This window comes from Carya illinoinensis, chromosome 14, assembly GCF_018687715.1.
Source record: "Carya illinoinensis cultivar Pawnee chromosome 14, C.illinoinensisPawnee_v1, whole genome shotgun sequence".
Classification (NCBI taxonomy): domain Eukaryota; kingdom Viridiplantae; phylum Streptophyta; class Magnoliopsida; order Fagales; family Juglandaceae; genus Carya; species Carya illinoinensis.
The window spans coordinates 32,127,380-32,150,302 of NC_056765.1; the positions used below are offsets into that span (position 1 = coordinate 32,127,380).

General features: G+C 35.6%; 2 protein-coding genes across 3 annotated transcripts; one reads left to right on the forward strand and one right to left on the reverse strand.

Moving 5' to 3' along the window:
• Positions 1-6,596: 6,596 nt before the first annotated feature.
• Positions 6,597-7,727, reverse strand: LOC122293857 (AP2/ERF and B3 domain-containing transcription factor At1g50680-like). The gene has a single exon (XM_043102303.1). The coding sequence runs from the start codon at positions 7,725-7,727 to the stop codon at positions 6,597-6,599; it is 1,131 nt and encodes a 376-aa protein (XP_042958237.1).
• A 1,748-nt stretch (positions 7,728-9,475) lies between these two features.
• LOC122294686 (protein NRT1/ PTR FAMILY 7.1-like) lies at positions 9,476-13,315 on the forward strand. Of its 2 annotated transcripts, none has more exons than XM_043103605.1 (6): positions 9,476-9,584; positions 9,676-9,771; positions 10,497-10,644; positions 10,988-11,205; positions 11,301-11,860; positions 12,081-13,315. In XM_043103605.1, the coding sequence occupies exons 2-6, from the start codon at positions 9,730-9,732 to the stop codon at positions 12,946-12,948; spliced, it is 1,836 nt and encodes a 611-aa protein (XP_042959539.1). In that variant the 5' UTR covers positions 9,476-9,584; positions 9,676-9,729; the 3' UTR covers positions 12,949-13,315. The 2 variants fall into 2 exon arrangements, with proteins under 2 accessions (XP_042959539.1, XP_042959540.1); XM_043103606.1 differs by having other exon boundaries at positions 9,488-9,584; positions 9,679-9,771.
• Positions 13,316-22,923: the final 9,608 nt, after the last annotated feature.

A 22,923-nucleotide genomic window follows, 5' to 3' on the forward strand; every position in this document is an offset into this window, starting at 1 on the left:
TCGAAAGTCTAATTAGAAGGAAACCTCACAAAACTTACTTTAGACCATTTTAAAGAATAAGAATTCTTTAGAGCTCAAAATATGTGAAGTGTTCTAGCAAAACTTTATTATTTATATGAGTCTCATGAATAGCATTGAAATAAAAATTCTATTTGCAAATCAGTTTGTAAAACACACATTTTATATACTGTTAATAGGACAAAATTTGATTTGCAAGCTAAGTTTAAAATTCATATCTTTCACAAATTAAATCATGTCATGTCAACGTTGTGAAGGGTCTATTATCTACCTTGAATTGTAAGTAAAAATACTATTTTTAAAGAGTTATTATATTCTCAAGCTAGTATGTAGAATACACCATCCATATCACTTAAATGGTAAAATTTAATTTGTAAGTTTCAAATTTCAAAATTTATTTTTCAAATCAAATATTTATGTCATATAACAACTGTTTGAGTGTTAACGAGAAGATTAGATCTGTTGGTATCCCTACTGTTTCAAAGTGTAATTGTTGCTATTTAGGTCATATTAAGGATTTGAATCATGTGCTCTTCACTAGGGATGTTGCTAGGCATATTTGGTGTATGGCTACTATTCAATTAGGTGTGCACATTGGTGTTTTCCACACTTGGAATTAGCAAGTACTTAACTTTTGGTTTCAGCGTGCGGGTAAGTCTTCTCAGCTTCGTGTTATTTTTGGCCTACTCCCTTCTATTGTTTCTTGGTAGATTTGGAATAGGTGCTGCAAAGCTCATTATGAGGATAGAATTGATATGGTTGATTCTGTTTGGCATGTCATTAAATTTTGGATTCGTAAGATCATACATTTGACCATGAAAGTTTCTCGTGTTTCTAATCAGGATGCCACTGTTTTGAATAGACTAGATATTCTCATAGTTTTTCCTACGCCTAAGATGGTCCATGTGGTGAGGTGGTCTAGACCTCCTCAGGGTTGGGTGAAGCTGAATACTGATGGTAGTAGTTTGGGTAATCCTGGGCCTGTTGGTACATGAGGTATTATTCGTGATAGTTTTGGTCGGTTTCGGGTGGCTTACTCTATTTTCTTGGATTAAGGTTCTAATAATTTTGCTGAACTGAGAAGTTTGTTGAGGGGGTTAGGAGGTGCTCTCAGCTTGGTTTTTCCCGGGTTGAGATTGAGACAGATTATCAGTTTCTTATTAATTGGTGTACTAAAGGTGTTTGTAGTATTGGGTATCTAGAGGATTATTGAGATGATTTATTTGTTCATTTAGCTTACATGAAGTATCGTGTGAGTCATGTTTATCGTGAAGGCAATGTTGTGTGGCAGATTTTCTTGCCAAGAGAGGTGCCGTGGGTTCTGATATGGACTGGAGAAATGATAGTGCTCATTTGCCTAGCCAATTATGTGATCTTCTTAGAATTGATAGAATTGGTCTTCCTTATTTACGCATTTCATAGTTTTGTCTCAGGTACATTGATTATTTTTAGTTCATTTGATTTTCTATCATTATTTGCATGTGTGTTTTTTCTTGCAGGTATTGGGTTTGGTTTGTGTTTTGGGCTGGTTTGATCTTTCTGAACATTTAGTATCTGTTGTATTTTGTTGGGCTTATTAGGTTTTCTCTTTTTATGCCCGGGATTTGTTTTTATTTTGCTTATTTGTACATCCTAGGCGTCTAAATTGTAACCATGGTTTTCCTCCACCATAAGTGAGGGTTATCAATAAAATTGAGGTACTGTCATCTTCTTAAAAAGAAAAAAAAAAAAAAAAACACCTAACTTTACTAAGTGTGCTCTACACACCGGCTGGATAATAGAAATTTGTTCCTTTTCAAAATATTGCAGACTTCATATTTTATGTCATTTTCTCTTCTACTATTCTTCTTGACTTTAGAATTCAGACTAATTAGATCAAAACCCTTCCTATTTCTCCTTCCAACGTAGACGCCAGCACACCTATCTAAATATATTATATAAAGTGGATAGAGTTGAATATCATGAGAGAGAAGGTAAGAAAATGAAATAGATAGCTTGTACCCAAAAGCCAAAAAAAGAAGAAAACTTATCAACAACAATACCAAATTAATAGCACTGGATCGAGAAGAAAATGTAGGTAGAGTTAATGGCAAACGAATCGAATAAGTAGATATATAGGTGGGTATCCTCTAGAGAAAAAGCCTATTTTGTTGGGGAAAGCAGTGGCGCATGGGCTCCTTAGAAATAGTTTTTTTAAAAAAAAAATGTTCAATTTTAATAGTGTAACCCACCTTCGATCGGTTTGGTACATTTGTCACTTCAAATGGAATATTAATTAATGTTGCATGAGAGAAACTATTTGCTAGTCAACGTTTCATATTTTTTAGGTCCTGAAAATTAACTGGTATTTTCGATGGTTCCTATTGTTGTTGTCCCACGCAGACAACATATATCTGTTTGTAGCCATCGATGATTTTATTTTACAACCAAACTTTTTGGGTGACCAATATATATATATATATATATATATATATATATAGGCCGGTTGTAATGTTACTCACTTTTAAATTAAATGCACATAATATCATAAAGTTAATTTCGTCGTTTTCATAAATGTGATTTAATTTTATGTAGGTCCAATATCGATCGGAATTGACAACTCTAGCTATGCATGTCAGACACGAAATATCAACGACCCGGCCAGCTACCATTGATCAATATCGAATATCATGAATAATATAGGTAAGCCACACGTTACCATTGTCCATTAATGCATGCTACGTCGATCCATCGTCATCATTTGGCTTAGATCAGATCAGTCTCGGCGCATGTATATATAAACGTATAGAGTACAATGTTAATATTGTTGATCAGATCCACACATATTAATGTTCTGTGGGTGGTGAAAATCAAGGTCATGTCATGATCAATTCATCATCGATCGTCATGACCATTAACATATCTAGCTAGCTAGATATTGAAGATCAATATATAAAACCATATATTATTATTATATTTTAATCGAAGTTATTTTTCTTATATACGGAACGTCTATGATCGATCAACATGTTTTTGGCAACAACCATGTATGTATATATGAATTGTTTGAATGAACCAAGACCTAATTAATCAACTACTTTTTGAGAACGCACATCATGACGATCAGTACTAGCTAGTGTTTGATGATGTGGCGCATAAACGGATCTCGGTGGCCATTGATCACCAGGAACATCATGACCATACATGACTGTGATCAGTACCCACACCGACTCGATCATGAATACGCATGAAATATTCGATTGATCAATTGATGCATGTATAATATGTCACATATTTGGGACATATGATGCATATTTTTTCTTTGTAGTACTAAAAAAAAAATTGCTTATTTGTGATCAGTCATTCCTTGTTAATTAAAATGACTATTTTATATCAAAATGAGTATATATTCTCGCCGCAAATAACTTATCATAAATACTTATTTTTCTTGTAGAGTATGATCCGATACTTCATCCTTATTTTGTGTGTGAAGTGTGTCGGCAATTACATGCATATATATGGTGAGTGTGTGTGTGTATATCTAAGTTCATTTCTTTTGAACCATTTGACAGATAAATGGGAATATTTACTACAAGAAAAATAAATTTTTGTGACCAAAATGAGCACGTTAGAAATAGTCATTTTGCTCACAAAATCTTAATCATAAAAACCCATTTATCTTGTAGGGATTATACATTCGTTGCGCAAGAGCGTTGACTAGCACACACCCGTTATCGAAGCTTTCACTCAATCAATTAGTAGATGTCGTGCAAACGTAATTTGAATTTTGCTTTGAATAAACTACAAACCACATGATCCACATCCTAATCTCATTTTACTATAGGAAATGTACTAGCTAGATGCATGCAGGAAGATCTAACGCATCATGATAAGATCAATGAATGCTCAAAAAATTAAAGAACGATGGAGGATGAAGAAAGGAATATAATGACAGAAAAGGAAAACAGTTTACCATGTTTTTCTTTTATTTAAAGTGGAAAATAGTTTTAATTTTACTATATATGAATAGTAAGCAAAATATAGATCTATTGAGTGGAAGACAGCTTATCTAACTGATAAGATAACTTGAATGTGACATTTTGGTTTGATTTAATAAGTCAGGAATGCACTGTGTAATATGGATCTGTCCTTATTACATTATATACCTTTTCTCTTCTGCCATGAAAATAGGTTCCACTTATCTTCGGAATTTCACATTTTCTCGATCGAAGAAAATTGAGGAAATATGTAGTGGGCGTTTATAGCTAGCTAGCTAGAAGATGAATTTTCAAACTTTTAATTGATATGGTTTTCATTTCCATATCATGATCAGTACTAGCTACTTTAAGACTAAAATCTTCGGAAACAATGTATCAGTACTGTTTAATTTGCATGCGGTGGAAATCATCAAATTTTAGTTTTATTTCTTGATTTTATGTCGAATTGCCTATATTCTATATTGCATCCCATCCCTAAATTAGATGGGATAATAAAAGGGCCAGCCTCTTTATTGATGAACACAAGGATTGCTAAGGACTTGTTTATGAGAAATAATATTTATAATTGTGAATTTGTAAGTATAGTGTAATCACTGTGAAAAAAATAAATAATTACGGAACCTATATGAAGAAAAATTAATTTTTTAATAGTAAAACTCAATCTTTTTCAAAATGACTGCATATCACTTGTACATTTCATGACTGTATATAGCATTACTCGATTGGAATTTTGATACTTACAAGTCAATATATATATAGTTATAGTTACAGAAAAAAAGAAAATAAATCAGCAATATTGTTTTTTTAACGGATTTGGAACAATAATGTACAGGATTTTATATATGATCAATAAACAGACTTGCAAATATATTTTTTCATATAATTTTATCCTACATAATTTTGTATTTAAAATGAATATCCACTTCAATACTGAAAAGTTTGTTGGAAAATCGAACTCCATATACATATACCTCAAAGGAATATTATATAAAAGCAATGTGAATATTGAATTCAAGTAATTGATCACAGTATAGAATCACAGTACTCTAACGTGAGTTAAATATGGAAATTAATTAAAAAAAGACCCAAAAAAAGGAGTCACTTGGGTTGTCAAATTGCCATGCTAAGTACTATAACAATATATATATATATATATATATATATAATGAAGTACTTATGGATCATCAAGAAGTTAGTACGTAAGAGATACCGATCTGTCCGAATTAGTTTATCAATTGTCAAGAAACGACATTCTATATACACAAACACACACACACACACATATATAGATGGAGATATCAATTGCATGGATGAATAATTTAATTTGTTTCTAATCAACCAGTTAATCATGAAGTTCAACATTACAAGCATTAATAGAGTACTCTGATAATCCTAATGGCCGACTTAAATACAAGCTGATGATCTCCATGAACACACACATGATATATAAAAAGTAGTCATGCATGCAATTGCACCAACAGTACTACTAAGCTGAAAGCACTAAGCAGCAGTACCTCTTTGAACCTAGAAATTAATAAAATCATATGCATGAGTACGTACGTGAAAGTACTCCACGAGCATTGTGGGTAGAATTCTTAGAGATCCAAGAAAGAAAATTAACTAAACGAGCCATCATCTCCCTGTTCAAATATAAGATGAAATAGAAACTGAAATAAGAAGATTGGGGAGAGAGAGTGAGAGATGAAAGTACTTTGTGCGCTACATTTTTTTTATAATTTTTAATTGTGTTTGAATACGAAAAAATACTAGTCTCTATTTATAGGAAAATTACATGAAAATAAGATAAAGTAAATATCTTAACTTATGAAAATCAAATCCAAATAATATCAAATCATTTGATTTGATTTGATATTATTATCTCCAATATCCTGGCCCCTTAAACTTAAGGCGGTGAACTTTGAAATTTTAAATTTGAAAATCGAGTATAAGCTTCATATTCATTGATTAATCGCTAATGAGATGATGAGATTAGCGTTAATGATGAAATAATTGGCAATTGGAACATCAAATCTAGAGTTGTGGCCCCAATAATGTGCCAAACCAATAAAGGAATAATTGGCTAAAAGATTGAGTCGACAATGGGCTACATATAGCTTTCGTCAACTATAAAACCAAGATCAAGAGGCCAAAAATGGATATCATGCTTTAAACAATGCTTACAACTTACCAAGACCTAACAAAAATACTCACAACTAACAAAGATACTCCAAATACGTGGATTTAAGATGAAACATTGTTCAACGGAGATAAACATTTTGCAAGAGGCAAAGGTACATAGAAGAAGAACTATAAAAGAAACGGTCCACAAGATTGAGTTTAACGTTAGCTAAGAGTTCTGATGCTATGATAGAAATTATAAAATAAAATAGCAGCTAAAAGAAGAAAATGAGAGAGAGAGAGAGAGAGAGAGCAAAAACTTCGAGGGCTAAATCTTTTATATTTTCAATTGTGTTAGAATACAAAACATTAATGTCTATTTATAAGAAAATTACATAGAAAAGAGTTAAGCTAAATATCTTAATTATTATAAAAATCAAATTAAGATAACATCAAATCCAAGTGATTGGATAATTATGAAAATCAAATGATATTATCTCCAATAATATGTACACCAAAAAGCCTAATACCTTTTTTATCCACATGATTGTGGGTTATATCCACGACTGATCCACTCATCATCAGTACCTTTTCTTCCTTATTAGATCTTTTGTACTCGTCGTCGCTTATATTTTTGTAGCTAACAATATTTCTTTTGCCCAAGTTTAATTCTAATTCCACCTGCGCCTCATGATCATCCATCCCCTCAACCAAACAATTCTTTGTTCCTTCCCCATTATAAATTATATCTATCAAACAAAATGTTTCACCCTCTTTTGCCTTATCGGCACTTTCACATGTATAAAATGTGATGATATCATTCGCCTTCAATTTCTTTTCCTTCACGAATTTATTCCAGCCTCTTGTGAATACAAAACTTTGGCTACTCCTCCAATAGCAATATCGAAATTTCCACGACTTCATTTGCTTGTCGTAGAATACCAACTCGACATCATCTACGGCAGCGCCGCAATTATCACCATCTTTGTTATCTTCCACAGTACTTTCGCAAATGTAAGGAAAATACCTGATTGCGTATTTTTTTGGGATGACAAGTCTATTAAGCTTACCCACATCGCTTGGTGTCAATTCCTTTAGAAAAAGTTTGCTGCATGAAAACTGTCCATCTCCATGCACTATCCTTGTTTGCTTGAGACTGATTCCAATTTCGTTGCTTTGAGATTGTGTACGAAGAAAAGCAGCAAATTTGGAGGGATAGGACCCATCCCTAATCATGTTTAACACAGCTTCTGAGCTGTAATGGGTCTGGAACTTTGGCTCTTGAGCAGTCTGTTCTGTCCATGGAAAGTTTCTGTGTGAGTCCCCACTCCGAAGCTTGATTGCAGCGCTATCATAAGCCATGGCTGCTTCCTTTTCTGATCTAAATGTGCCTAGCCAAATCCTCTGATGGTTAGCATATATTTGTGCACCCCAATGTCCATTGTGCTGAGGCACGACACCTTTAAATTTTGCGAAGGAGGTGTTGCTGTCATGTGCTACTCTCATGCGCTTGTTGCTTGGCTGCAATGTGTAAATAGTGTTGTTTGAATCTGAAGTTTCTTCAACCACATTCATTTTGGCACATGAAATCATGCTCGAAGCATCTTCTTCCATTGCAAAAGAAGAAGATCAACTCGATCCGGCCGGATATATAATATTATAGCACAAACACGTACAAAATCATGTAGACAGCCAATGCAAGAAAACAATATGGAAATGTCAAAGAAGATCCAAGCTAGGTGGGGTTTTAAGGAGAGGGAAATGGATTGAATTCGAACATTGGACAAGTTACAGTATTTTGGGAGAGATTGAGGGAGGACATCTGGCATTAATAGAGTTATTCTGTTGCTTGAAAATGGTAGGTTTTGAATTTGGAAGGTGGAAAATTTTGGAAACCAAACTAAATCAGGTATAACAATAACCGAGTTAATTAGAAACCAAATCATTCAACCAAGTCAATCTAGAGAAAATGAAATATTCTTCAAAAATATATTCGCAAAAAAAAACCGTTAACGTCGTGCTTGGTACGTATATAAGACGATCGACAAGCTAGTCAATCATCTTAATAATGATACGTACTTTATGTGACAAACATATCAATATCTGCCACGCAATCAATTAGATTAGGCGGATATTAGTTAGATGTCACAACTGATCACATGATTTAGTAGTAAGACTCTAAAGAAAAGGAAATTACAAAATAGTTTGTAACAGTAATGAAGTGGATTTGTCTTAATATAGGCAAAAGTTAATCGAATACATATTTAATTCTTAATTTGTGGAACGAAGCCTGCACCCCTTTCTGTTTAGCATTTTTTGTTTTCCTCCCCGGTCATCTACATATATAATTGGTGAACTCGAACTGAACTCACAACTGAATTTCTTTTTTTGGGGGGTGAAATGAGCCTAAAAGATTTTGACTCAAAAAACAATACTGCGTACATGCAACTCTCATTAATTGGAAAGGAAAGATTCCTCCCACTAAAATAGTAGATAATAAGATATATATGAAACTAATTGTTGCACTCTAATTAACATGACCCGTTTTCTAATTTTGGGATTTTATAAGAATTCAAATGCCTTGTTGATCAAATTAATCTTGGTTTAACTAATTAATTTTAGCTAACTCAGGTACGTCATGATTCGATGGGTTATTATTTTAATTAACAGAAGTAAATTATTATAATTAAAATGAAAAATAATACTTACAGTCATAAGTACGCAAGTATCACATAATCATTTTGAAAAAAGTAAATAAATACTAAATCTACATGAAAAAAACTAATTTTTTTTAATAGCGGACCTCACTCTTTTTCAAAGCGACTGCACGGCGCTTGGGCACTCCACAAGTATTATATGTAGCATTACTCAATTCCAAGCAAAATTTCAAAAAATACTAATAAATAATAATATTGGACGTACCTAAAAATACTGTTCACCACTGCTCCTTATGCTTATTGATGAAATCAATTCATTTTCACATGAGCAAGAACAAATATTACCGACAGTATAAAAAAGTTGAAGAACTCAGTTACTAATATTACTAAATTTGAGCGATCGGAAAAAGTCCTGGGCATGCAATAGAGAATTGAAGATACATCAGAGATCACGATGTCATTGTCAAGCCCACTGACAAAAACTCATGGAATAAAGGACCCAATTTGAGGCACACGGTCTTCCAAATTGACCTTTCTTTCTCCTTATTCCACAATATTTTTCCCCGTCACTTTCTAATTTTTTCCAACAAACGAGAAAAAAGAAATCAGCACCAAGAACACTGTCAGGTTGAGAATGACATTTCCCTCCCATCCATACGATCTCCCACTCCCTCATTTCCTATATATTGAGCTCTTTCACCAGCTCTTTTCAACCGGCCTATCCTTGGCAACATTAATTTCTCCTTTTTATTCTTCATCTAAGGCCTTAAGCTAGCATCTTAATCGATCATATTTATCTTCTAACGTCTCTCTGGTAAGTTCTTCATCTTATTCATGCTCACAAGGTTTTTGTTATACCATACATCATTTGTTTTGCATGCAATTAATTTTTGACGTGTTCGCAGAAGAAACCAGTTGCTAATTGAAAGGATAGCTAGCTAGCTGCGCATGCTATAGATATGGCGGGCTCGCTCAACTTCACCAACGAAACTGCTCTAAAGGTTGAGAAACTTATACTAAATCAAGTCAAAATAGAAGAAATAGAAGAATATTATTTATATGTATTGGACCAAATTAATTTCAAATATCAAGTGGTATGAGCTAGCTAGCTGATGATCAGGTCGATCCGCAGGCTCTTTTTTCTTGTATACAGGCATGCATGACATGTCCATGACTTGGCCTGTCCCTAGCTAGCTAGTTATGGGCAGAGGGTCTTATATACAGAGCTGAGTGGCAGTACTATATATGTTGATCTAGCGACTGAGTTTTGTGTAAAATGATGTGATATTCATGATCATGATGAAAAGAAAGCATACAAGGAAAACAAGTCTTTAACAAGACAAATCAATCACATGGGCTGCTTTCTTTTTCTTTTCTTTTTTATATTGTTTTGGGGTGGGGGGGTGGGGGAGGGGGGGGGGGGTGTTCTAATAACTAGCTTTAGCCATCAAATACATGCAATTAGGACTTCATATTTTGTAGCTTTTGGAGATATCCCTAGTTTGGTCAACTAGTTTTTATGACTGCACAAGTTAAAACAAGGCATTCCAATTTGAATCAAATAAATATAATTCAGATGCATGGTGGTGACATTTAGCTGCTTGGCCAAATATGACTATCTGTATGTATTTAATTATTATGATCTTGTCCGTCGAGATTCTCAATTTTAATTTAATCAAGCATTCATTAAATTGCAATATTTATCATGATCATTTCCCTCTAGCAGGTCATAGACGAATACAAGCACTGTGGACATTCAGAAGCTGTGACCAAAAACTTCAATAAGATTGGACAGATGGCGACTTGTACTCCGTGGAAAGATTCCCTCGTTAAAAGAGGCACGGGAGGATGGAAATATACAAGCATCTTGCTAGGTACATGAATCATTGACATAATTCACAGGATATGGAAAATGATATAATGACAACCTTACTTATTTACAATTTTTATACAGTATTGTGTTAAATGATGGATCTTTTTATAAAACAACTTAATTATAAAAATAACATCACTTTATATAAATATCCTCAATTAACATATGGTTGTATAAAAATTATAAAAAAGAATAGTACATGTATCATTACATACGTTGAATCAATTCCCCCCCCCCCCCCCCCCCCCCCCCCCCCCCCAAAAAAAAAAACAAAACCTAAAAATAAAAATAAAAACCAGTAATTCTTTTGTTCTAAGATCGATTATTTATATGATATGGTACAGCAAACCAAGCCCTGGCGACGCTAGCATTCTTTGGAGTTGCTGTGAACTTGGTTTTGTTCTTAACCAGAGTTCTTGGTGAAGAAAGTGCTAATGCTGCCAATAGTGTTAGCAAGTGGACTGGAACTGTTTACTTGTTCTCGTTGTTTGGAGCATTCCTCAGCGACTCCTACTGGGGCCGTTACTTGACCTGCGCTGTCTTTCAAATCATTCTTGTTGCGGTAACCATTATACATCTCTATCCTTTTTCTTCTCAATTATATCCTTTTAACATATATATTTTAGTTTGCTAACAAAATTGTTTTCCTATTATTAGGGCTTGGGGCTGTTGTCACTCACGTCTTGGCTTTTCATGATCAAACCATCAGGATGCGGTGATGGAAAACTAGATTGCATGCCCACATCTTCAATCGGCATAGCCATTTTTTATTTATCTATATATTTAGTAGCTTTTGGATATGGTGGGCACCAGCCTGCTCTAGCCACGTTCGGAGCAGACCAATTTGATGGGGAAAACCCTAAAGAAAAAGGATCGAAAGCGGCTTTCTTTGGCTATTTTTATTTTGCACTCAACGCAGGGTCTCTTTTGTCAAACACTATTTTGGTCTACTACGAAGACACTGGGAGATGGACACTTGGGTTTTTGGCATCCTTAGGTTCTGCTATTATTGCCCTGTTATCATTTTTGATAGGGACTCCTGGCTACAGGCACGCAAAGCCATGTGGAAACCCTTTGCCACGTGTTGCTCAGGTTTTTGTCGCTGCTGCTAAGAAATGGAACATGGTTCCGGCCAACCCGGATGACCTGTATGAGGTTGAAGGAAAGGATTCTGCAATAAAAGGGAGTAGGAAGATTATTCACAGCAACGAGTTTGAGTGAGTACTGAAAAGACAATTTAACATTTTTTATGATATATTAAGAGATGCATATTTTAATTGTAAGACTCTATCCCTGACCGTTAACAGCCTACCATGTTGTATGGTCATTGACAAGTTATTTTAATTGGAAGAAATTTCAATGAAAAGGCATTAATGATTTATTTACTTTGATCGGTACTATACGCTTATAGATCATATGTTTTTTGAAATCCTCCAGATTTTTGGACAAGGCAGCAACAATAACGAAGACAGATCTAGATGGCCCAAAAAGTCCATGGAGGCTCTGCACTGTGACTCAAGTTGAAGAAGCCAAATGTGTTCTGAAAATGTTACCCATTTGGCTATGCACTATAATCTACTCGGTCATCTTCACTCAAATGGCTTCTCTCTTTGTAGAGCAAGGAGATGAGATGAACACAAAGATTGGAGCCTTTCACCTTCCAGCTGCTAGCATGTCTGCCTTTGATATTTGCAGTGTCCTCATCTGCACTGGAATTTATAGCCAAATTCTAGTTCCCCTAGCTGGAAAACTAAGTGGTAATCCCAAGGGGTTAACCGAACTTCAAAGAATGGGTATTGGGCTCATTATTGGGATGTTTTCAATGCTTGCAGCTGGTGCCACTGAGATTCTGCGGCTCAAACATGCAATGCCTGATCAGAAGGGTAGTTCCTTAAGCATATTATGGCAAATTCCACAGTATGTTCTTGTTGGTGCCTCGGAAGTGTTTATGTATGTGGGTCAATTAGAATTCTTTAATGGACAAGCCCCGGATGGTATTAAAAGCTTCGGAAGTTCACTTTGCATGGCTTCTATTTCACTTGGAAATTATGTTAGTAGCATGCTGGTTAACATGGTCATGGGGATTACTGCTAGAGGCAACAACCCCGGTTGGATCCCAGATAACTTGAATACAGGCCACATTGACAGGTTTTTCTTCCTAATTGCAGTCCTGACGGCTTTTGACTTTCTGATTTACTTGTTTTGTGCCAAGTGGTACAAAAGCATCAACCTTGAGGACAGCGCCGAGAAGGAAATTACCGATAAGCAAGGTCGACAAGAAGATGGCGTGCTTAGCAGAGTCTAGCGATCTGATCTTCACTACTTTTTGGTCAAGTCTGCATATTGAATTATTCCTAGTGGTAAGCAGAGTCTAGTGATCTGACGTTTTAGCTAGGGTGAACATTTCACATGCAATAAGGAAGCTGACCATTTTCTGACATGGTTGACCTCATTTGATGACCTAGCTGTGCTTTGAACCAATATTGTTAATTAACTTGTAAGCTGGTTTTTTGTGGAGGTAGTAAATGGTACGAAATGTTTGTTTTTCGTGCTATTGCTTTTTGGTATTTTCTTAAAGATCGAAGCTTGTGATTTGTAATACATATTAAATAAACAACCCGCATGGATTACCCGTTGGGATTGTTTATTACATAACTCGATGGGATACGTGCTGGCATATTACTTACATAACAATACATGACGTTAACGTGTTAAATATGGTTTAAATGATCCAAATGTTAATGTCAGTAAATATGGGCATGCAGTTGATTTAGGTTGTAAAAAGACAGGCAAAAGCTTTCTGATTCCAAAATCGTTCACATGAGAGGGGAGACCAATTCAACAGCTCACTATTTAGCAAAATTTGTTCGGCCCTTTTTGAATTAGAAAAGCATTTCAACTCATCTTATATCATCTCATCATTATAATTTTTTTAAATTTTCATAAAAAATATAATAAACAATTAAACTTTTTGAAATCTCAATTCAACATTTTCAAATCATAAAACAATAATAATATTTTATTCAACTTTTATCTTTCATCTAAAAGTATCTCATCTCATCTCATCTATGAATCCAAACCAGGCCAATATCCAACTTGTCTAGTATGAACACAGACAATCTCCCTAGCTTATGTATTCAATCTATTGTTAAATGTTGAGATATTCCATTTTTAAATCAGTGTGTAAATTAAAGCACAGTACCATTGATTCACATCACTATTTAATTTTCAAGTCAGTTTGTAGAATATACTATTAATCCATATCATTTAAACAATAAGATTTGATTTACAAAATTTAAATTTTAAAACTTATCTTTCATATATATATATTTTTTTTAAATAGACTTCAATTCATTACTGAATGAAGAAAGTTACATCTGTGACCAATAACTACGGATACCAAGTCCCGATTATAAGCCAACTACCCAAAAGTTGTACGCTTCCCCGTACGCAAATTCTATTACGCTGGACTGTGTCTAAAACTTCTGTGCTCTCCAATGACGACGCCATACTGAGATGAGAGACTGTAAAAAACAGAAGTGTTCATATCGACTCGTCTGCGAGAAAACAACACCAAACATCCTCACCCTCCAAAGGAGGAGAGGCACTACCCAACCTTCACCCTCTATAAGAGGAGAAGACTCACAACCCTCATCCTCAAAGAAGCGAGGTACTTGTCTATTTCAGAAAAATATTAAAACCTAAATAAAACACCCATAACAGACTAATAAAGAAAACAAACAGATAACACTCTATGCTCTCCTCAGCACCGAACGCTCACTCCCTTTTGCCCATCCACTTTCTGCTCATCTGTCTGCCTGCACCACGCACTGGTAGTGCACCACGCACATGCAGCCTTCACCACGCATAACCTGCACAAGGGTTTCTTACAACAAACCAGCCAAAAACCAACCACTGACTGCATCCCATCATCATCGCCAGCCCATCATTTTGAAAAGGCCAGAAAAACTGATCAAGGTCACAAGGGCTTCTCACCGTCGCCGGCTTCATCCCCGTAACCATAACCAGCCCACCAGCCCATACACCACTTCGGCTAGATGAAACGGAACCAGAAACAAAACCGGAGACCAGCATAGAAAAAACCAGAAACAAAACCATAACCGAAAGCAAAAAAACCTCAAAACGAACTGTGTCTCCCCCGCTCCGGCCGCCACCCAGAGAGCAAGCTGCGAGGACGCCGAAAACAAAGGAAAGAAAAGGAAAAAGGACAACCGGCGAGCAACGACTGGGAGGAAAACCGCTGAACGGAAACTGACAACCGAAGACTGAGGAACCAAAACACACCGAGGAAAACGTCCGCAGAAGACCCCTTGGTGGCGCGTGACAGCCACACGCTGCAGAGAGCCGAATCTTCGTCCCGCGCGTACGGCCAACTCCCCACTCCGTTCGGCACCATGTTCGGTGGGCTTATAGATCGGCTTCTAAATGATAACATGGAGAAGCGAGCGTTGCCGGTCAGCGGCTGGACAGACCGGAGTGGTAATCCTCCCTTATTGGACCTGAAAACCAAAAACAAACAAAAGAAAATAAAATAAAAAGCAAGAGAGGGAGGGGAGCGGGAGACGAAGCTCCCACCGCCCCCCTCCTCCCCCCCCCCCGACGGTAGCGCGGCTTTTGGTCGGGGGCGATTAGGGGGGAGAGTTAACAGAGAGAAAAGCGGGAGAACGACATGTTAATTCTTATAGGATGATAAGATATGTGACAATTTATCTTTCATATTAAATTAGTCATATAATCACTTTATTAATTATGCTTTACACACGAGATTGATATATAATAGGGATTTTTATTGCTTGACGTTTAATCAATGGATGTATGGTTTTTTTTTTTTTTTTCTCAAAGGAAAAAAGGCTAGCAATACTCTCCAATGGTCAGCAACGGCTACCAAATCCTACATCACGGCAAGAACCTGTTGCAGAGCATCTCAAAAATACCAACTGCATCCCTCCAACTTAGCACTCCCTGGCTAAAATCATTCAAGTGTCAAGGTTGCAATTCCTTATTTCACTCATTAATAAATGCTTGTAATTAAGAATCTGTACGTATATATTATATATTTACAACCCACTGCATGTACTCAAAGTTTTATAGGGGAATGGATTGATATAATTAAGGAAAATGTTATTAGTACTTACAATTTTTACTTAAATAACAATATATATTAACGTATCAGCTATTGATATGTTGAAAATTATGAAATTTGAAATTTAAATTTCACTTTCAAATAGCATTTTATCCAATCCTGAATTGCTAGGAGCCATTGCTGACCATTGGACAGTATTGCAGGATGCAGTATTGCTAGCTTAAGCTTTTTCAGATAGATGGTGGTTTAACAATATATATATATATATATATTTATATATATATATATATAAATGTATGTATATTGTATTATGATACGGAAATTAAGGGAATTAAACAGAAGTACTACCTTAAGGTCAATTGTAATAAACTATATATGAAATGGCCGAATTCATAGAACTTATCTTGCGAAAACCTTGGGTATGTGGGAAAGCTTCTGTAGCCCCCACATACATCCAAGTAATGATAGATATAATTTTAAAGTGCATAAGTCTCACTCAATTTCTATAGAATAAGATATACAAGTCTCGCTCACTCCTTTAAAAAAAAAAAATATGAGGCCTTAAATAAATTTGGTAAACAAGTTGTTGTGCACTAAATGTGGTTGAACTCTACATGAATATGATGCGTTTATTTCTGACCATGTAATTCAATCGATGCCCGTTCTGCCGTTCCAAATTTCCATCAAGAAGGTAAGCACACGACGTGGAACCAGAAAAAGGCACAAAATTAGATCGATGATGGGTGCCATATATGATCTGGACTCCACTATCTGCTTAATTATAATGCACTGTTTTCGCATCATCTGACTTTATTATGTTCATTTTCTTTTTCTTTTTCTCAGGAAAACTTCATAATTAATGTTTGAGTTCATGGGGGGGAAAAGCGTGAACAATGACAGTACAGAACATAAAAAACAATATGTAAAGCGCCTTTTTTTGTAGATCATGTCACTCATATGTTACTCGATCAAAACAATATATATGAACTGCATTTGCGAGTTTGTGTGTTTTTACAAACAAAAGCCAAGCTGAATTTGAAATGGTTTGATCGATCGAGCTCGATTAATTACAAGCATTTCTTTCATAGCATTTGAGAGCAGAAGACGTACACATTTTCCTTGGTCACAAACACATTATTATAGTTAACAGTGGAATGGGACCAATCAAATTACTAGCTATCCGGAAGCAATGGCACCTTAAAGGGTACTCTCACAAACGGAGAATCAACCCAACCCAGAAAAAATACTTAACCAACTACACCGTCGTGATTTAATACAACCAAATTTACTTTTTATTTTTCCAAACAGATCCTCGCGCGCTTTTCCAAATTATAATCATCAAAGACACAAAAAATTAGTGAAGTACGTTGAACATGTTTTGCAACGTCAACTTTGCCAACATTATATAACATATATGCACCCGGCCGGCCAATACTTTTGGACTAGCTAGTTCGATCTATTGGATTGTGACAAAGATCTCAAATAAATCGGGTCCTTGATCACCATATCCATGATCGTCTGAATTATGTTTCATTATTGTCCACCATCTAGATCATTATCAGCAACATTTCACAGTGCGAAGCGAAGCAAGATATATATATATATATAAGCGAATGAGGGATAAAAATGAGTAATACTATATAAAGTCATGGGGTATGCAAGCGCGGTACACTCTTTTTAAAAAAGAGTAAGATCTACCATTAAAAAATTAATTTTTTCACGTAATTTTCATATTTATTCATTTTTCTTAAAAAGAACGTGTGTCGCTTACAAATTATATCAATCATTATTAAAAAATATATATTGGTAAAAGGAAAGGACACATGAAGAGTACTAGATATTGTAAAATAATTTATGAGGAGAGCATTTTAAAATCCAGTCAATTAAAAAAGCTGCGTGAAGAAAAATAACAAGCCAATTGACTTCTATGAAGAAGAAATGCTATAATGAAGCATTACAATTTACATCACACATCTCCAGTATTAGTATTTAACCGATATGTGATTTGTCATTTTTACTCTTCTATATATTAGATTCACGAATCATGTTTATAGATCAAGCGGCCATAATTAATTCAGTATCAAAAATTAGATCAGGGCTGGCTAGCTTAGGACCTACATGATATTGATAATGCATGCATGCTTGGTCCCTTTAGGCAAGTTTGAACCATGAACACAATTCAACTTGATTATTATTGCTTTCCAATATATATTTGCATAATTTTTCGTCTCCAAAGTAATCTTAGGTTTTACACGCATATCAACTTGGTGGAATATGACAGTAGTACATATATTATAACGTATCAATTGCAAGCTCATGCTGATGACTGATGGACTATATTTTCTCAATAAAATAACCCCAACACGTATATGTATGTATGTATGCATGTATGTATGTATGTACAAGCAGGTAGAATAAACATGAGTAGTACTATCATCAAACATTTTTAATTTCCTTTTAATTAACAAGATAATTAATTAATTAGACTGCATTAAAAAGACAAAATAATATTATATACTAAAATATTAAGAGGCGTACGTTGGGACACCCCGATAATATCCGTCTTATACGTACATACAGTGATTATATAATCATGAGATCGATTAATGAGAATTTAGATATCATGACATTTGGGACTTAATTTAATTTAATGCATGCAGAGTTGACTTCCCCAGTCAATCATATATATATAACACGAAAATACAAAATAATTTCTTCAAGACGTACCATTTTTTCCTAATAATAATAAAAAAATTCTATGCGAACACCATTAATTACAAGCCTCTTATATTATATTGTACTCTATTTATTTGACAAAACATGTGTGGTGATCATCCACGAATTTATAACGTATAGTACGTGTTATTAATTTCTCAGTTTAGTACTGATCTTTAGAGAGTATTAATGGGGCATATATCATGTACGTACAAGCAAGACGGATTAATCAAAATGAAAATATTATCTATAATTACAATTTTATTTATATAACTTTACGTGTTTATGTGTCAGCTATTAGAAAGAGTAAACATTTTACATTTTAAACTTTTAAATTAAAAAAGATGATACCAATAAAATTGATCAGTTGCCAATGATCAATACATACAATATTATGTATAAAATTATGAGTGTAGCACTAACCAGAACTACCGTTGTGCCTCTGGTATGTCCAAAATCACAAAAGACAATATTTAAGTGGTCCAGTAAATTATCTACATCCACTGAAGTCTCTTTTATTGAATTTGTACGAGATTATAAAAAACTCTACAAATTCTCTCTCACGTCCTCTCTTTCTCTCTGTTACTTGCCCACACATTCTACACAACTGAGCTCTCCTATTTATAGGAAAGAGCAGCCTACAATCTCTTATTTCAGTATAGCAATTTTTGACCTTGCTTGAGAGATTTGGGTGGGTGGCCTAGTACTCCAAAATGGAGAACGGTGCTGACTTTGCAGGGGGTTGGTGAATGAGTTTGCAAAGGATTAGTTTCACACTTAGGGTGGTTCAACAATCACCCCCTCCACCTAAGTGTGTCATATCAGACTGCTTGCAAACTGATTCATTTTTTAAATGAACACACATCATTCTTTGACATGAGAGACTTCCTCTATCGAATACGCTCTAATGCACCCGAGGGTACTCAACAGTGTACAATACTGATCAGGTCCAAATAGTGTTGGAACTTGATCCCTGTGACGACTTTCTTCAACATATCTGCTGGATTATCTTCAGTGTCAATCTTCTTAAGTTTGATGTCCTCTTCTTCTAATATTTCACGTATAAAATGAAATCGGACATCTATGTGTTTTGTTCAAGAGTGATATACTTGATTCTTGGCTAAATGAATTGCACTTTGACTGTCATAGTAAATGGTAACCTCTTGCTGCTTAAACCCGAAATTTGTTACCAATCCTTATAACCAAATGGCTTCTTTAACGGCTTCTGTTACAGCCATGTATTCAGCCTCAGTAGATGATAGTGCAATTGTCGACTGTAAAGTTGATCGCTAACTAACTGGTCCTCCTACCATAGTGAACACATATCCAGTTGTCGATCGGCGTTTATCAAGATCACCTGTATAGTCTGAGTCAACATATCCAGTTACTAAACTATCTTCACTATTCTCGAATTTCAAACCAATATCTACGGTCCCTAAAATATACCGTAGAATCCACTTAGCCGCATGCCAATAAACATTTCCAGGATTATGCATATAGCTACTAACTAAGCTAACAGCCTAGGAGATATCAGGTCGTGTATACACCATTGCATACATTAAGCTTCCAACAATACTTGCATATGGGACATTCCTCATGTAGTCTCGCTCTTCATCACCTTTAGGAGACTACAATGCACTGAGCTTGAAATATTGGGCCATAGGAGTACTCACCGGTTTCGTCTTCGAGTCGATGTTGAAACGTTGCAGTACTCTCTTTAGATACTGTTTATGAGTAAGGTGAACCGTACCTTTCACCCTATCTCTGCTGATCTCTATCCCCAATATTTTTCGTGCTTCTCCCACATCTTTCATTTCAAACTCATGATTTAACTAAGTTTTTAAGCTATTTATCTCCCTCTTGCTTTTATATGCAATTAACATATCATCTACATATAAAAGCAAATAAACGAAATATCTATTTACAAGTTTTCTGAAATACGCACAGCGATCGTATTGATAACGAGTGTATTTCAGGTCTGTCATAAAGCGGTCAAACGGTTTATATTATTGCTGAGGTGACTGCTTCAAGCCATAGAGTGACTTTTTCAAACTGCATACTCAATTTTCTATTTCAGCTTCTTTGAAACCTTCTGATTGAGACAGATAAATCTCCTCTTCCAGATCACTATGTAAGAAAGTTGTCTTTACATCAAGCTGTGCTAACTCAAGATCATATTGTGCAACCAAAGTTAGCAATATCTGAATGGATGAATGCTTCACAACAGGAGAGAATGCTTCACTATAGTCAATTCTCTCTATCTGAGCGTAACCCTTGGCTACCAACCTAGCTTTGTATTGCAATCTATTTTTAGCAGCTTGATCATCTTTTTTATTGAAGATCCACTTACAGCTAATTGTCTTCTTTCTTTTTGGAAGTGGCACAAGCTCCCAAGTCTGGTATTGGTGAAGAGACTGCATCTCTTCATTCATCACCTTTGTCCATTCAACTTATTCACTAGACTGTGGACTATATGACTTCTCTGTAAGTGGTTGGGATCTCACCCCCTTCAGCTGGTAATACATATGTCACATAGTCTGCAAAACATGTCGGTACACATTTCTCTCATCTCGGTCTGTTGGTTGCTATTGATTCAGGTTGTATTGGAGGTACTGTGACTGGACTATTAACCTCATCTTGTCCGTGCTCTCCATTTGTTTATCCTGAATCATTTTGAATGGAAAACTCCAGTACCTTTTACAAATCACCAGGTGTTTCGCTATCATAGCTGCCTTCATTGGAATCTTTATGCTTATGTGACTTAAGCATCTCAGATTCGTTGAATGTAACATCTCTACTGATGATCACCTTTTTAGACTCTATGCACCGGAGTCTATACCCTTTTATACCAGTACTAAAGCCCAAGAATTTTGCTTTCTTGGCTCTAGGATCAAGTTTACTTTCTTTAGCATGATAATAAGCAGGACATTCGAAAACATGTAAAGAGTCATAATCAGTAGCATGTGTACCTCTTCACATTTCAGTGGGTGTCTTCCCGTCATTGGCAGCTGCGGGTAGTTGGTTGATGAGGTGGCAGACATATATCATAGATTTAGTCCAAAATTGTTTATTGAATCCAGCATCTAGCAACATACATCGCACTTTCTCTAGTAAAGTACGATTCATTCATTCTACCACATCGTTCTGCTACGGTGTACCTCGTACCATGAAGTGTCTGACAATTCTCTCTCTCTGGCATACTTTCATGAAGGGGTCTGAAGTGTACTCACCTCCATTATCAAATTTGAGCCGCTTGATATTTCTGCCGGTCTGAGTCTAAACCATTTTTTTCCAATCAAGAAAGATTTTCAGCACTTCATCTTTATTCTTCATCATATACACTCACACACGACGAGAATAATTATCCACAAAAGTTACAAACCAATGCTTAGCTCCCAAAGATGCATTTTGGGTAGATCCACAGACATCGGAGTGTACATAGTCAAGTATTCCCTGTGTATTGTGTACAGCGGTTCCAAACTTGATCCGCCTCTGCTTCCCCAATACACAGTGCTCACAGAAAGACAGTTTACCAGTTTTGGCACCTTTGAGTAAGCCTTGCTTCACCAGTATTTGCAAAAAAATTTCTCCTGCGTGTCCCATACGCATATGCCAAAGACTGGTGGTGTCAGCATCAGTCTCATCTAGCTTCTCACAGCATGTGGAAGCTCTTCCATTAACAGTACTTCCTTGCAAGAAGTACAAGTTTCCTCGCCTCAAACCCTTCATTGCTACCTAAACTCCCATTAGTACTGTGAGAGTTCTGTCTTCAATGGTGATTCTAAATCCCTTTGAATCTAGAGATCCCAATAAGATGAAATTCTTCTGCAAGTCTGAAACGTACAGAACTTCTGTCAGAGTCTTAACGCTGCCATCATGCAGCTTTAACCGAATGCTACCTATTTCCTAAGTCTTACAGACACTGTCATTGCCCATAAGTACTGCTCCACCCCCAATCTTTGTGAAGTCAGTAAACCAGTCTCGATTGGGACACATGTGATAGGTACATCTGGAATTCATAATCCATTCATCGGAATGACAAATGGATGATGAACTTGTTAAGAAAAAATTCGAATCATCATCTATGTCCACGACATTGGCTGTGGTGGGTTGATTTTGCTGTTGTCCCTTCAGCTTGGGACAATCCTTCTTCCAGTGTCCTTTGTTGCGACAAAAAGAACACTCGTCTCTGGCGAGCTTTCTACTTACTGATGAACCACGTATATGGCCTAGGTTTTCGATTGAAAACCTTTCTTCTTTCCGGGATACCTTGACTGTGATCTCCCTTTTGCTGTTAACGCTTCACTTGATGTATCTTGTTGTACTTGCTTATCTTTTCTATGATACTCATTACTAATTAAAAAACTAGATACATCGTCAAAATTAATCTTTTTCGTCCCATACAGTAGAGTAGTAATTAAATGCTCATATATATCAGGTAAGGAATTTAACAAAAGTAAA

Bases quoted from the DNA above. Each gene is read 5' to 3' on its own strand.
- LOC122294686 (XM_043103605.1), top strand. From the start codon at position 9,730: ATGGCGGGCTCGCTCAACTTCACCAACGAAACTGCTCTAAAG. The intron at 9,772-10,496 runs GTTGAGAAACTT...TCCCTCTAGCAG, and splicing joins CCAACGAAACTGCTCTAAAG to GTCATAGACGAATACAAGCA. The intron at 11,206-11,300 runs GTAACCATTATA...TCCTATTATTAG, and splicing joins TTCAAATCATTCTTGTTGCG to GGCTTGGGGCTGTTGTCACT.
- LOC122293857 (XM_043102303.1), bottom strand. From the start codon at position 7,727: ATGGAAGAAGATGCTTCGAGCATGATTTCATGTGCCAAAATGAATGTG.